This window comes from Mixophyes fleayi, chromosome 7 (assembly GCF_038048845.1).
Source record: "Mixophyes fleayi isolate aMixFle1 chromosome 7, aMixFle1.hap1, whole genome shotgun sequence".
In the NCBI taxonomy this organism is placed as follows: domain Eukaryota; kingdom Metazoa; phylum Chordata; class Amphibia; order Anura; family Limnodynastidae; genus Mixophyes; species Mixophyes fleayi.
Window position 1 is genome coordinate 124,559,125 of NC_134408.1, and position 14,461 is coordinate 124,573,585.

Consider the following 14,461-nt stretch of genomic DNA (forward strand, 5'->3'; position numbering starts at 1 on the left):
CCAACCTCCGCCCCCACTCCTTCCTCCCCTGCTCCCGTTGTGACAGTATCTCCCTCCCTTCCTGCTGTCACAACCCCCCACCCTCCCCATCCCGCTCTCTTCCCACCTTCACCCCTCCCCCCTCTCCCTTGCAGTAGCACTAATCCCCTCCAACGCTACTACAGCTCCCTCCCTCTCCCTGGAAGATTTTCCCCTTTCTTGTGGTCCGCTGCAGGAAAGGAGAGCAAATTGAGGAGGAAGAGAAAAGAGCTTGACAGCCCAGCTGCCGACTCTGAAACTTCATCATCATCATTTATTTATATAGCGCCAGCAAATTCCGTACAGCTTTACAATTGGGAACAAGCATTAATAAGACAATACTGGGTAATACATAAAGACAGAGAGGTAAGAGAACCCTGCTTGCAAGCTTACAATCTATGGGACAATGGGACACAAGGGCATGTGCTACATCATATTGCACATTGGACCAGCTAGAATGCAAAGGTAAAAGTATTGAGTGGGCTGTGTGATCAGTCACACAGCAATGTTGGTCAGAGGGTTGTTGTCTTGTGTTAGCTGTGTAGAAGGTGGTAATAGGGTAACCTAGGGAGATTAAGATGGTGGTTGAGGAATATCATAAACTTGTCTGAAGAGGTGGGTTTTCAGAGAATGCTTGAAGGTTTGAAGACTAGAGGAAAGTCTTACGGTGCAAAGGAGGGAATTCCAGAAATTGGGTGCAGCCCGAAAAAAGTCCTGTAACTGAGAATGGGAAGATGTGATGAGAGTAGAAGAGAGACGCAGATCTTGTGCAGAACGGAGGTTTCGAGTTGGGAGATATTTTGAGACAAGTGAGGAAATGTATGTCGGTGCAATTTTGTTGACGGCCTTGTATGTTAGTAGAAGAATTTTATATTGGATTCGTTGAAATACAGGCAACCAATGTAGAGACTGACAGTGGCTCAGCAGAGGAAGAATCTAGCCGCTGCGTGCAAAATAGATTGCAGGGGTTCAAGTCTGACTTTGGGAAGACCAGTAAGGAGGAAATTGCAATAGTCGATGCGGGAAATGACGAGTGCATGAATTAAGGTTTTTGCAGTGTCTTGTGTGAGATATGTGCGTATTCTGGAAATGTTCTTTAGATGTATGTAACATGATTTAGATATAGAGTTGATGTGGGGAATAAACAACAGTTGTGAGTCAAGAATTACACCTAGGCAGCGAGCTTGCGGGGTGGGATTTATGGTCATGTTATCAACAGAAATAGAAATGTCAAGCAGGAAGCTTCTGTTTTTGGGTGGGAATATTATTAATTCAGTTTTTGAAAGATTGAGTTTGAGTTGTTGAGAAGACATCCAAGATGAAATGGCAGAAAGACAGTCAGTAACGCGAGACAACACAGATGATGTAAGATCAGGAGAGGATAGATTTGTGTATCATCCGCATAGAGATGATACTGAAATCCAAAGGAGCTTATTATTTTTCCAAGAGAAGTGGTGTAGATAGAGAATAGCAGAGGACCTAGGACTGAACCTTGTGGTACTCCAACTGATAAAGGAAGCGGAGCAGAGGTGGATCCAGAGAAATTAACACTGAAATAGCGATTAGATAGATAGGATGAGAACCAGGATAGGACAGTGCCTTCAAGACCTAGGGATTGTAGCGTTTGTATGAGGAGAGAGTGGTCAACAGTGTCAAATGCAGCAGAGAGAACCAGGGGAATTAGAAGAGAGTAATGGTTTTTACTTTTTGCTGTGATCAAATCATTGACAACCTTGGTCAGCACAGTCTCTGTGGAATGTTGAGAGCGAAAGCCTGACTGAAGAGGATCCATTAGGTTGTTTGCTGTAAGAAAGTTCCAAGAAGCCAGCGGTCGAGCTCGTAGAGGACCTCCTTCCGCAGGAGGAGGCCCTGGAAGAGATGGTAGAGGAGCTACTGGCGGCTCAGGATTCCGAAACGGAGGAGGAGTTGGATGTGGACGAATTCCTGCAGCTGCCAGACATCGGCCTTTTTAATCAGCCGGAATAGAGAGGTCTGCTCCCATCTCACCATGGGGACACGGGCAGACCGGACCAAGTCCCACCGGACAAGGATGGTAACTGATGTATTGAATGTGCTAACTTTCTTCTTTCTCCCAACTAATGGCTATTTTTTCTCTTTTTACCATTAATGTGAGAAGTGTGAAGGATAAGATTAGACGTCTGTGTTTACCTTCCTTGACAGTCAGAAATGTGATGTTTACATGTTGCAGGAATGTTCATTGCCATTCTTTAGCTCTTATAGACATCTAGGTATGCAGTGGGTCCCATGGGCCCTCCTATTGGTCTGGGGGGAGTGACTGTAAGTCTGCGGGGGTCACCATACTTATCAGGGGAAGCCTCTGCACACTGGATTCCGTTCAGGAGTTTGTCTGCGGCAGATTGCTTATCGCAGACGGCTCTTGGGCGGGTGAGCCTATCAGTCTAGGCTCTGTGTATACATCCCCTGGTAACAATGAACGTTTGGAGATTAACCAGACCCTGCTGGCCCAGCTGGCGACCTCCAGGGCAGTAGAGATGGCCGGGGATTTTAACTGTCCTATAAAGGAAGGAGGACGTAGTATTAACAGCACTGCTAAACTTGATGTTTCTTCTAGGTTGCTGCAGGAGATGGTAGCCGAAGTATCCTTGCGGGATGCAGTGGTATCCATGGGGGCTGGCTCTGTAAATTATTCTTGGAGCTGCCCCAATGGCTCACTGAGTTCCCGGATTGACTTTGTGTTTACCTCGAGAGCAGTAAGGCAGAACAGACATGTCATAGTTCCCTGCTTCTTCTCGGACCACAGGGCCATACTTTTCAAGGGGGTTCTGGGCCACAGTTTTCCCCCTGGCCCAGGCTCCAGGAAATTGAATTGTACTCTGCTGGAGAGGGAGGATGTGTTGGAGGAGCTGAGGGATGCCTACATCACTTGGAAAAACAATAAACTGTACTTTGATTGCATGTCTAACTGGTGGGAATCTGTCAAGGTCAAAATTTGCAGTTTTGAATGATCTTTTGTTTGATGGTGTGTAAAGTATTATTCAAGCTGAATGTACACAACGTATAGTCAGATGCATTTGTTTTTGAAGCTGTATTTTTTCTCAAGTATATTGTGTATGTGTTCCATCCCCTTTATGTACCCTTTCCCCTTTTTTTTCTTCTGTACTCCTTTTGAAAAACCTTGAAAAACCAATAAAAATTTTATACGTTAAAAAAAAAAAAAATTGCAGTTTCTTTCAGGCTAAGGGCAGACAACAGGCGTGTGAAAGGAAGATAAACTTCAGGAGGCTACAGCATCAGCTGCACTCCCTGCTAGATCTCCAACTTTGTGTCTGGGACGTGAAGGATGATCTGGCGGAGGCCAAAAGGGGCCTGAAAAGGCACTTTGAGTCCAGGCGCATCATCTTCCGTTCCAACATGGAAAACCTGGAAAAGGGTGAGAAATGTAACACTTTCTTTTTCAGAAAACTCCACTCCGGCCATATGCCCCTGAGCTGCGGTACGAAACCAGCATTCCCAGAAAGGGGAAAAATGACGTCATGGGAGTCGCCACAGACTACTACAGCAACCTCTACTCCCCTAAGACAATCGACACAGATGCAGCTGAAACATTCCTGTCAGGTATCACTAACACTATTAATCTTGCAGGTAATGAAGCCATGGACGCACCCCTGACGTTGTGGGAGCTGCACTCAGCCATTAGATCCTTTAGGCCGGGTAGGACCCCAAGCAGTGACGGAGCTCTATGTAGCGCTGTGGGACCTCAATGGCCCAGACCTGCTAGAGCTGTACGAGGAGATGGTGGTGGAGGGCAGAATGTTTCCAACACTGAGAGAGGGGTTGATAGCAATCCTGTATAAGCACAAGGGGGAGAGATGAGACCTCAAAAATTGGTGGCCCATCTCTCTTCTGAATGTGGACTACTACAAGATCCTCGCTAAGGTACTAGCCAACAGGCTAAAGGTTGTCATTGGGCAGATTGTACATCCGGATCATACTTGTGGCATTCCTGGTCGCATAATTGCAGACAGCCTTGTGCTGCTAAGAGACACTGTCCATTACATCAAAGATCACCATGCCCACGTGGCCCTGGTCAGTCTTGATCAGGAGAAGGCCTATAATCGTGTTTTTCATGATTTTATGCGTAGGGTTTTGTGCAGGTTTGGATTGGGTGATATGTTTTGTTCTTATGTTAACCTGATGAACCTTGACATTTACAGCTCAGTGTTGGTGAACAACTGGAAGACTGACCCCTTTTCTGTAATGTCTGAGGTCAGACAAGGCTTCCCTCTTTCACCTCTTCTTTTTGTTTGTTGTATAGAGCTCTTCGCGATGTGCATCAGACTAAATCCAGAGCTAAGTGGCTTCACAGCACCGGGTCCAGACTGACTACAGGCCAGGGGGTAAATGTATTAATGTCCGGATTCTTCAACTCCGGCGTGTTCAGCGTCTTCGGCGATTAAATTTAAAGCGGCACTGCATTGTAAAGGGAAGCTAAATTTTATCGCTGAAGACGCTGAACACGCCGGAGTTCAAGAATCCGGACATTAATACATTTACCCCCAAGTGTTTGCTCTACATGGACGACATCATTGTCTTCTGCTCTGACCAGGGTTCGGTGACAGCACTCGTCCAGACCTGCGAGAACTTCGGCCGAGCTTCAGGGGCAAAGGTCAACTGCGGTAAGTCAGAGGCGATGCTCTTCGGGCAGTGGCACCTGTCATCCCCCGCTGCATTCCCCTTCACAATCAAGTCAGACTTCATCAAAATTCTTGGAGTTTGGTTTGATGGAGAGGAGGCGGACCTGAAGTATTGGGATGAGAGACTAGTGACAGTCAGGTAGAAAGTTGGCTTGTGGAGCCTCAGAGACCTTACCATCGAAGGGAAAGCACTGGTACTACGCAACGAGATTCTTCCCGTTCTGCAGTACACAGCCCAAGCTTGGCCATCTCATGCTGCTGTCTGCAAAACCATCACAAGTACAGTCTTCCACTTCATCTGGGGCTCCAAAATGGACGGGGTGAAGCGGTCGGTTATGTACAAGGAGTCCCTCAAAGGTGGGAAGGGATCCCACACATCCCCATCATGCTGCAAGCATTCTTCGGTTGTAACTGCATCCGCAGAACTCTTATTGAAAAGAACATTTGCTCTGCTGGGAAGTCCAAGTCTCGTTTTTTCCTCCCGCTTCTATGTAGGACCCTTGGTTGGGACAAGTGGGACAGTTCCTTCCCTTACAACTAGACTACACCTTGGTTTTACTTGGATGTTGGACAATTTGTGAGGGAGCACTATCTGGAGGGACTTAAACCAGACTTGTGGAAGCCAAAAACTGTCCACAAGCACATCAGATTGAAAGACATTATGGAGTCTGTTCCAGGGTTCCCTGTTGCTACAGCCAAACACATGTGGAAGAATGTGGCCACAGTTAAGTTGCAAGTATATTCATAAAAATAAGGTAGATATGAGTACATTTACACAGGAGAAAGTCCTAACAGAACTCTCAAATCTGAAAGCGGATAAATAAATGGGGCCAGATGGGATACATCCAAGGATACTAAAAGAGCTTAAAGGGGTGCTGGTAACACCATTAAGAGAATTATTCAACCAGTCACTAGCTACAGGAGTAATTCCAGAGGACTGGAAACAAGCAAATGTAGTCCCACTGCACAAAAGTGGAAGCAAGGAAGAGGCAGCAACTACAGACCAGTGAGCCTTACATCAGTAGTAGAGAAATTGATGGAAAAGCTTTTAAAAGAAAGAGTTGTAGAATATCTCAAATCCAGTAACTTACAGGATCCCAAACAGTATGGATTTTCTGGGGGGAGATCGTGTCAAACAAACCTTATTGACTTTTTTGACTGGGGGACTAAAGTAATAGATTAAGGGGGGCCATAGATGTAGCTTATCTGGATTTCAGTAAGGCTTTTGACACTGTCCCACATCGCAGACTGTTAAATAAACTTGAAAGCTTGGGACTGGATTCTAAGATGGTTGAATGGATAATATCTTGGTTGCAGGATAGAAAACAGAGAGTTATAGTAATGGAGTGCTTTCACATGAGGGAAAGGTCACTAGTGGAGTACCCCAATGATCTGTATTTGGACCAGTGCGTTTTAATATCTTTATTGGTGACATATGGTATTGAAGGGAACGTATGCCTTTTTGCAGATGACACAAAGATATGCAACAGAGTAGACACACCAGGACAGGCAAAACAAATGATTAATGATCTAGGTAGACAAGAAGAATGGTCAAGAGAGTGGCAACTACAGTTTAATGCCAAAAAATGCGAAATCATGCACTTGGGTTTCAAAAACCCAAATGCTAAATACAGTATTAATAGCACTATAAAGGAAACTACTGAGGAGGAAAGGTGACTTAAAGGCAGGTAGGCAATGTAACAAAGTTGGTTGCATAGGGAGATGAATCAGTAGCAGAAAGAAAGAAGTAATAATCCCACTGTATAGGTCATTGGTCCGGCCTCATCTATAATACTGTGTTCAGTTCTGGAGGCCATATCTCCAGAAGGATATAAATACATTAGAGACAGTACAAAGAAGGGCAAATAAAATGGTGCATGGTCTACAGCACAAAACTTACCCGGAAAGACTTTAATATGTATAGTTTGGAGCAGAGAAGGGAAAGGGGGGACGTGATAGAAACTTTCAAATATATCAAGGGTTTTAACAAGGTACATTCTTCAAAGGAAGACAAATATTAGATCATGAGGACATGCACTGAAACTGGAGGGAAGTGAGTTCAGAGGAACTCTGAGGAAAAACTACTTCACAGAAAGGGTAGTGGATACGGGGAATAGCCTCCCATCAGAGATGATAGAGGCTAATAAATTAGAGCAATTTAAACATGCTTGGGATAGACACAAGGATATCCTTACAAAGAACTAAGGATCAAATAGGGTTTGAGGTTACCATAGGTTAATAAAAAATAGACAGACTAGATAGGCCAAGCGGTTCTTTTCTGCCGTCAAATTCTATGTCCTGGACCCCAACAGATAGTGAAAGTGGAAAGGAGGATGTTCCAGAAGTAGAGACGCTGAAGGAGCGATTGGACTACACCTTTAAACTAGTGAGAATCACTATGGCATTAGTTAAGTGGCTAAGCCTAAGGAAATATACATAATTCTCTTTAACAAGTCAGCAAAAAAAAAATGTGTAAGTTATCTACCAATTTCAAGTGCCTCTGCCGATACGATGGTCCTAAAGTGAATTAATGTACAGCAAAACAAGGTCATGCAGTAAAATAAAATAAAACAATCGCATCAATGAAATTAAACCAGCATGTCATAATTTAGATCAGTTTGATCACTGTGGTTAAATTCATAATTTAAAAGTGTTATTGGGCTTGGGAGGTTAGCCATTGTATTGAAATTGATATATGACTTTCACCTCTATTATGAACAAGGACTAAATGATGACTCTCTATCTTTAGCAATTTACATTCAAACTTCAAGCAAGTTAATGTTGCTCTCCTCCGTCTATAACCTGCAGTGACTCTGCAATAGATCCACATAACTGCAGAAACAGATCACAGAACTTCTGGGTACCATGCTGTGATACTGGTGAGGCATAATACTCATTAAAAATTCTTTTTTTCTAGAGATACTTACAGACATCCTTACAAACACAACCTGCTACATGTTCTATTGTTGTGTTTCATACCACCTTTCTAAATAAATAGAGGAAGAAAATAATTGCTTTGGATAAACATTTATCAAATAAAAGCCTATCTCCAGGTGGTAATGTCTGAAGTTAAGATACACATATTAAATATACAGTGATCATTTTTGTATCTAGTAATATCACTTTATAACTGGTTCAAAATTTCAAATAATGTGTTTTCATATCTATTACAATAAGCCTTCAACAAAAACTTTTTAAGCATTGGCACTACACATTAAAACTAGCAATGACACCACACATTAAATCGAACATTCATACCACACATTAAAAAAATAAAAACAAAAAAACCATCTATACCAGTTTTGACCATACTGCATACAAATATATATATGCAACATATATATTGCAGCAATATATATATATGGGTGCTTCTCATCACAAGTTGCTATCTCAGCATTCATTCCCATAAACAGTTGAAGCCAGGCTGCTTCTAACGACTAAGAATAAAACGTAACTGCATCCTATATCAGTGTGCAATTAGTTATCTTCTCATGGGACTATGCTAAATGGAAATAACTTTATCCATTTATAGATATAGATCAGGACTGAACATTACAAGGCCAATAGCTAGACTCAGAGTTCTTTCTTGCCCCCCATAAATCTCCAGCGCTTGGGCTGAACAATAGTTTTGTTTTGTTTTTTAAATAAAATATTTTTATTAATATTTTAACAAAAACAGTACAAGAAAAAGAAATACATGACATAGTTCCAATGAGAGTTCCATTCCACATTAATGTGTAAAACATATTAACAACTCCAAATATCACATTTACTCGTAAAATGCTTCTGTGGCCTGTGATTGGTTATAACAACTGACAGTTTCTTAGAATGTAATAATGTATATGGCAGTGGCGGATCCAGGGGAGGGGGGGGGGGCGATCGGGGCGATCCTGCCCAACTGCTATGATTGACACAAGGACTCTCTCCCTAACTCTCTCTGCTGAACGGATCTGCACATAGTGTGTCAAAAAGGGGGCGGGGCTAAATCGCCCCCCCTAAATCGCCCCCGGTACAATTAACTTCTGGATCCGCCCTTGGTATATGGTCCCCAAATTCCTTCCACGTAGGGTAGCTAGCGCTATTAATTACAACCAGAAGGGACATCTGTAAGGGATGTTGGATAATGATCTCTAAAGTGCTTATAGAGATTTAGATGGAACACTCCCCAGAACTGAGCAGGGATTAAGTAATATTCAGATAGGATCAAAGTCTGCAGCCAGAAAACTAACCGCATACCTTGACTTCGCCTGGACAATAGTTTATTAACACTGGCTTCATACAGGACACTTCTAACGTCCATTTTATTTTACAGGAAAGGGGGTACACTATTCCCTACAATATACAAGTTTTACTGAGAAACAAAGCAAGCTACTTCTATGGAGGTAATCCTCATAGCCTGGCATGTTTCACCTTCAGTATGGGACGCTTTCAAAACAAGTTATCTATTTTATAGGAGTGACATCACTACTCTACCAATATAAGCTATATACACACAGGATAATACATTTACGTTTTACCTCTGCTGCTTCCACAGACCAGCTGGAACTGTACACATCATTAATCTCTATGCTATACGGGACCTCCATTCTTACTACAAAGCAAGATACACCGAAAATGTAGCATGTACTATATTAGGTGGGTCCGGCTCTTTAGTGACTACAACGATCTCTATAGAATCAGCCATTCTAGCTGCGTCCATCCTCATGCAGTAAAGTTAGGTAAAGTACAAGTCCTTTATGAGGCCATAAGGCTATATTATATAGGTGTTTTTACATGTACTCATGTTGAGCTTGATTTATTGAGGAAAGCAAAACGAACGTAATGTGCGGGTTTTTTTTTAAAGATCCATGTAAATCGGGCAAACTTCTCTTGTTGACTACTGATCTAGGTACCTTGTGGTCTAACAGACAATACACTGCAGGATACATCCAATACATATGTGGAATATAAAGTCCCAAAAGAACGCACAGAAAAAAAGTATGCAACCATTGTCACTTATTAATAATATAGTCATTAATGACAAAATTGTTAAAAAATATATATATGAGGTAGATGGGGCGTCTTCTCGGGCTTCCCTGCTGGTTGCCATTGCCAACCACTTGGGATTATAAGCGCTGGTTCGCCAGAGTGTTCTAATGTTATGCAAGTTTAAGAGTTTTGAAGTGTAGATGTGCAAATGTTATTTTTTGGACATGCCTCAGTATGTGTCAGGTGTGAGATTTCACTTTTATGATCTGTTGTTATGTTCCTTCCCTTCCCAGTCTTTCACTCTCCCCTTTTTTTTCTGTACCCTTATTTGAAATTCTTGCAAAACATAACAAAAACCTGTTTTTTCACTCTAATACATCTGTCATGATGCTTTTAATGTCTACTGTACATAAAATGTTTTTTGTTAAAGTTGCTTCTGATTGCAAACACATGCTCTAGCATGTATAGCTGTCATCACTAGTAATCAGCACTTACACCTGACCTGTAGCTGGTGCAAGTGATACAACAGAAAGACATGTATCTTTGAGATGCCCAGAGCTTGAATTGACCGCAGCTGTTTGCGCTTAAGCTTGGCACGCCCTACTATACATGGACTACGTGCATACGCCCCTTCACAGACCCGTTCCCCCAAAGAAATCAAACGCTGTTGGAAGAGTCCTTTTTGTTTCACTGGCGTATAGCCTATCTTCAATTCAATTTTGCTTCAGTTCCATCAGGTTAGAAGGGGATCATTGATGCAATGTTCACATTTTTCCACAGATTCTTTATAGGATTGAGATCTGGGCTAGTCCAGGGCTCTGACTTCTTTCCAATGTGTCTTTTGCTGTATGCTTTGGGTCACGGTCCATCTGGGACATAAATCTTCTCCCAAATCCTAAATCTCTTGCAAACTGCAGGTTTTCCTCAAAGATTACTATTGTTTATTTATATAATGCCCCCATATTCTGCAGCGCTGTACAGAGAATATTTATCATTCCAATCAGACCCTTCACACTGGAGCTTACAGTCTAATTTCCCTAACACACACTAGGGTCTATTTTAGTCAGCTGCCAATTAACCTATCAGTAAGTTTTTGTACTGTGGGAGGACCGTAGCACATAGAGGAATCCTACATGAACATACAAACTCCATACAGACAGGGCCCTAGTCAGAATCTAATTCATGACACACGTTATGAGGCCGCAATGCTGTACCACTGTTCAGATTGGTGTATACCTTTCTGTTTCAGATTTGTGGGTGTGCTTGTGTATATACATAATGGGGGATGCTCAAATATTTTGTTTTGTCACTTTCCATTGGAAATAATGCATTTTAGTTTTAGAAATACAGTATTTTCTAGGTTTTTCTAACATTAGTGATTGTTGTGCTAATTACAGGTTTATTTATAAATGTTAAAAAAAATTTTTTTGCTATGTATGTTTATCAGTAGCTGTCTTCTTTGTGGCCCAGCAGATTGCTACCAATAGTATTTATAGTATCTAGGATCTAAGGGCCTCATTCAGAGTCGGAGGTAGGCGCACTACAATGCGTACGTATAGGTATGTATACAGTTTTTTGCGTATAACTGACTTGAGTCTCCTTAAGCCTGGAGAGGCGGAATGGGGACAAGCAGCCAGCAACGGGTAAGGCTAGGCTGAGTACAGTGAGGACATGTTCACATAACTGCAACACAATTAGACATGGGACGTGTTCACAGATGTCTAGTGTGGGTGCTGGAGGGCTGGTGCAATCATACAAAGATAGGACAGCACAGTGCACTAGTGGTTAGCACTTCTGCCTCGCAGCACTGGTGTCATGAGTTTGATTCCTGACTATGACCTTATCTGTGTGGAGTTTGTATGTTCTCCCCGTGTTTGCGTGGGTTTCCTCCCACACTCCAAAAACATACTGGTAGGTTAATTGGCTGCTATCAAAATTGACCCTAGTCTGTCTGTGTGTGTGTGTGTGTTAGGGAATTTAGACTGTAAGCTCCAATGGGGCAGGGACTGATGTGAATGAGTTCTCTGTACAGCGCTGCAGAATTAGTGGCGCTATATAAATAAATGATGATGATGCAATGATAATGATCACTATCTAGCCGCTGCTGATTGTGTATCGACTCCTCCAGCTGATAGTACTTAAATTATTAGCGCAGTGCCTATATTATATCATTACGTAACTGACATTTCCATTTGGACTACAGCAGGATACATTTTTTTAAAGGGGATAACAGCTGTTTATATTTAATTTCATTTGCATATGTGCTTGCATTGAATTATGTTATATATTGAAAATGCTTTTTTAGCATTTATCAATAACTGTAAATACACTATACCTCTCTTGTCTATATGACACTTCTTTACATTATTATATTGTGTATAAATAGTGGAATTTGATTTTAGATTACCACTCAGTCTGTCAAAGCCACAACACTATGCTATCTCTATGCTGTCATGGGGTATAACATAGGCAAACCGAGGGGGGATTTCCTAGTGCCTGGAAACCCCCCTCCAAGCCTGGGACACTGTATAATTGAGGTGGCTGGACCCTGCCCCAGCTTTACGTGGCTCTGCTTGAAAAGGGAGAGCTGCATGCACCTAACACGCAGCATTGCCCATGTATATTATAGGGATAGGAAGAGTTGGAGTACAGCCAAGCACTGTCTAAAATTGTAGCCACGCCCCCATGCATGCTGGTCACGCCCACTGGCGGCATGGTGTGGAAACCCCCCTCTACAAATCATGCGTTTGCCCCTGTATAAGTATACACACTTCTTGTATCTGATGGATACCTGGGCCAAAGCTACCAGTTTTGAGGGTGAGGCGTGTGACTCAACTAATACACATAAATATGCTTTTTTTTATGTGCCTCTTTCTCTTAAGTATGTTTGGAACACAAATGCATCCACCTTCATCCCCAAAGAGAGAAGCGTCCTATGTTATAGAAACAAATTTTTAGTGATGGTATTCATCTGAGATCACTTTGTCATGGTAGATGGGCATCCAAAACTAGATCAAGAACCTCATGTTTATTCCACAACTTATTACAGGATTAATATTACATAGCAATACTGCAGAATTTATTCTTCTGTATATAGCTGGTTTTAAAACATATAAAAACATGACAGGAGTGGAGTGACTCTAAAATACTTCCATTTTGTCACTACATCATTTTGCAAATAATGCATTTTAATTTGCTAAGCTATTTAACCTTTGTGTTTGGTGTGTTAACTTTAGGTTATTTATAGATGTTAAAAAGCATGTATGTTAAAAAGTGCAACCAGCTTACTTTTGCTATGTGGGTTCCTCAGTACCTGGGGGCAAACTGGGTCAATGCTGTAATATGTTAATAATGCATTACAGTACAGGAAAAAAAAGAAATGCCTCCTTCACAAAAGGCAGTAAATGGATGATACACTTGAGGTAGAGTTGTGATTAATTATGCTGCTTCAAGAAGCAAAGAGAGGAAGCGACTGTTTCCCAAGAGGTTCTGCATCAGTTGAGGTCTGGACAAATCACCTTCAGCTTCCCATGTATATCTAAAAGTCTCTTTTCAGTCTTTGCCAGAGGTTTCAGTGGGCCAAATAATATCTACTTAACAGCCCAGTCACATATCTATCTGCCTTCCTGACTAAACTCACCGTTTGTTACCACACTTCCCTAATGCACAAAGAGTGTATTGATTTTTTTCCAAGCATCCACAATGCAGACCTTGATTCCCAGGAAACAACAATACAAGGGCAAACTCCACACCAGGAAGAGAGGCAAAAAAAGCAGGTCAGCACTGCTACTGTCCTTTACTGAGAGTCAGCACACATGACATAGAATTATATATACATGCTTGCTGTATGTGATAGACAGAGCCCAACATGCACTATGCAGAGCAAGCACTGCTTAATTAGCATGCAGTGAGAGACATACTATGCACATCATGCATGCAGTACGATACACGTGAAGGTACCTTTTATCTAGGCAGGCAATCCACTCTGCAGATGAGGAAGAATGGGAAGCGTGTGCAGCAACCATGTTTGGATCACTGCCAGCTCAGTCTTGCACAAATCTGTCTACACCGCTTTCAAAGTACTATATACTGACAGCAGTTTCAAAACTAGATATCTTTTTTTTTTTTTTGCAACCAATAAATCAGTTACACATTGGATGCAATAGAAAGCCCGAGCTTTTCCTGTATATCACATAGTTCTAAGAACATCTGCCCTGACAATGCTGCAGCTGAGAGCCGTACAATAGGCTGTCACCACTGCAGACCCTGTGCACTGGCTCAGCTCAACTCTGCTGGAGAGATAAGGAGAAAAAGGGCGGAGGATAGACTGAGGTAAACTGCAAGCATTGGCTACAGTACCTCACATAGTACAATCTTTTCCAATATGACTATATCAGTGGCTTTGCTTTTTTTTTTACTTTGCTACCAGGCACTTGTAAAATCATTTATTATTTCCAGGTTACAGACAGTTAATAACAAAATACTATAATCTTACTGCAACATTTAAGTGTAATTAAGTGTAATTCACACACTGTCTTAGTTGGATAAGAGTATGAATATATGGCTAATGCATAGCTTCATTGTTTAATGCTGCTAATTCAGCACAGATGACTTGTATTGAGCTTCAGAAATGATTTTTAGTCACTTAAATTAAATCCAGAGATGGTGCATAGTAAAATAAATGAGATGAGGAAAATGTATATAATCCCCTAAGTAACTTAAGATGTGGTATCCATAGATCTACAGACAGAAATAGAACACAAATTAATCATCATCATCACCATTTATTTATATAGCGC

The 14,461-nt window shown here is 41.8% G+C and overlaps 1 protein-coding gene across 3 annotated transcripts in view; it reads right to left on the minus strand.

The window, feature by feature from the left end:
• Positions 1–13,944, minus strand: part of RAPGEF4 (Rap guanine nucleotide exchange factor 4) — a 231,008-nt gene extending 217,064 nt beyond the window's left edge. For all 3 annotated transcript variants that reach the window (XM_075180634.1, XM_075180633.1, XM_075180632.1), the window contains exon 1: positions 13,623–13,944. In XM_075180634.1, the coding sequence (XP_075036735.1) occupies positions 13,623–13,687 (65 nt within the window). In that variant the 5' untranslated portion in view covers positions 13,688–13,944. The remainder of the gene's footprint in view (positions 1–13,622) is intronic.
• Between the last annotated feature and the right edge of the window lie 517 nt (positions 13,945–14,461).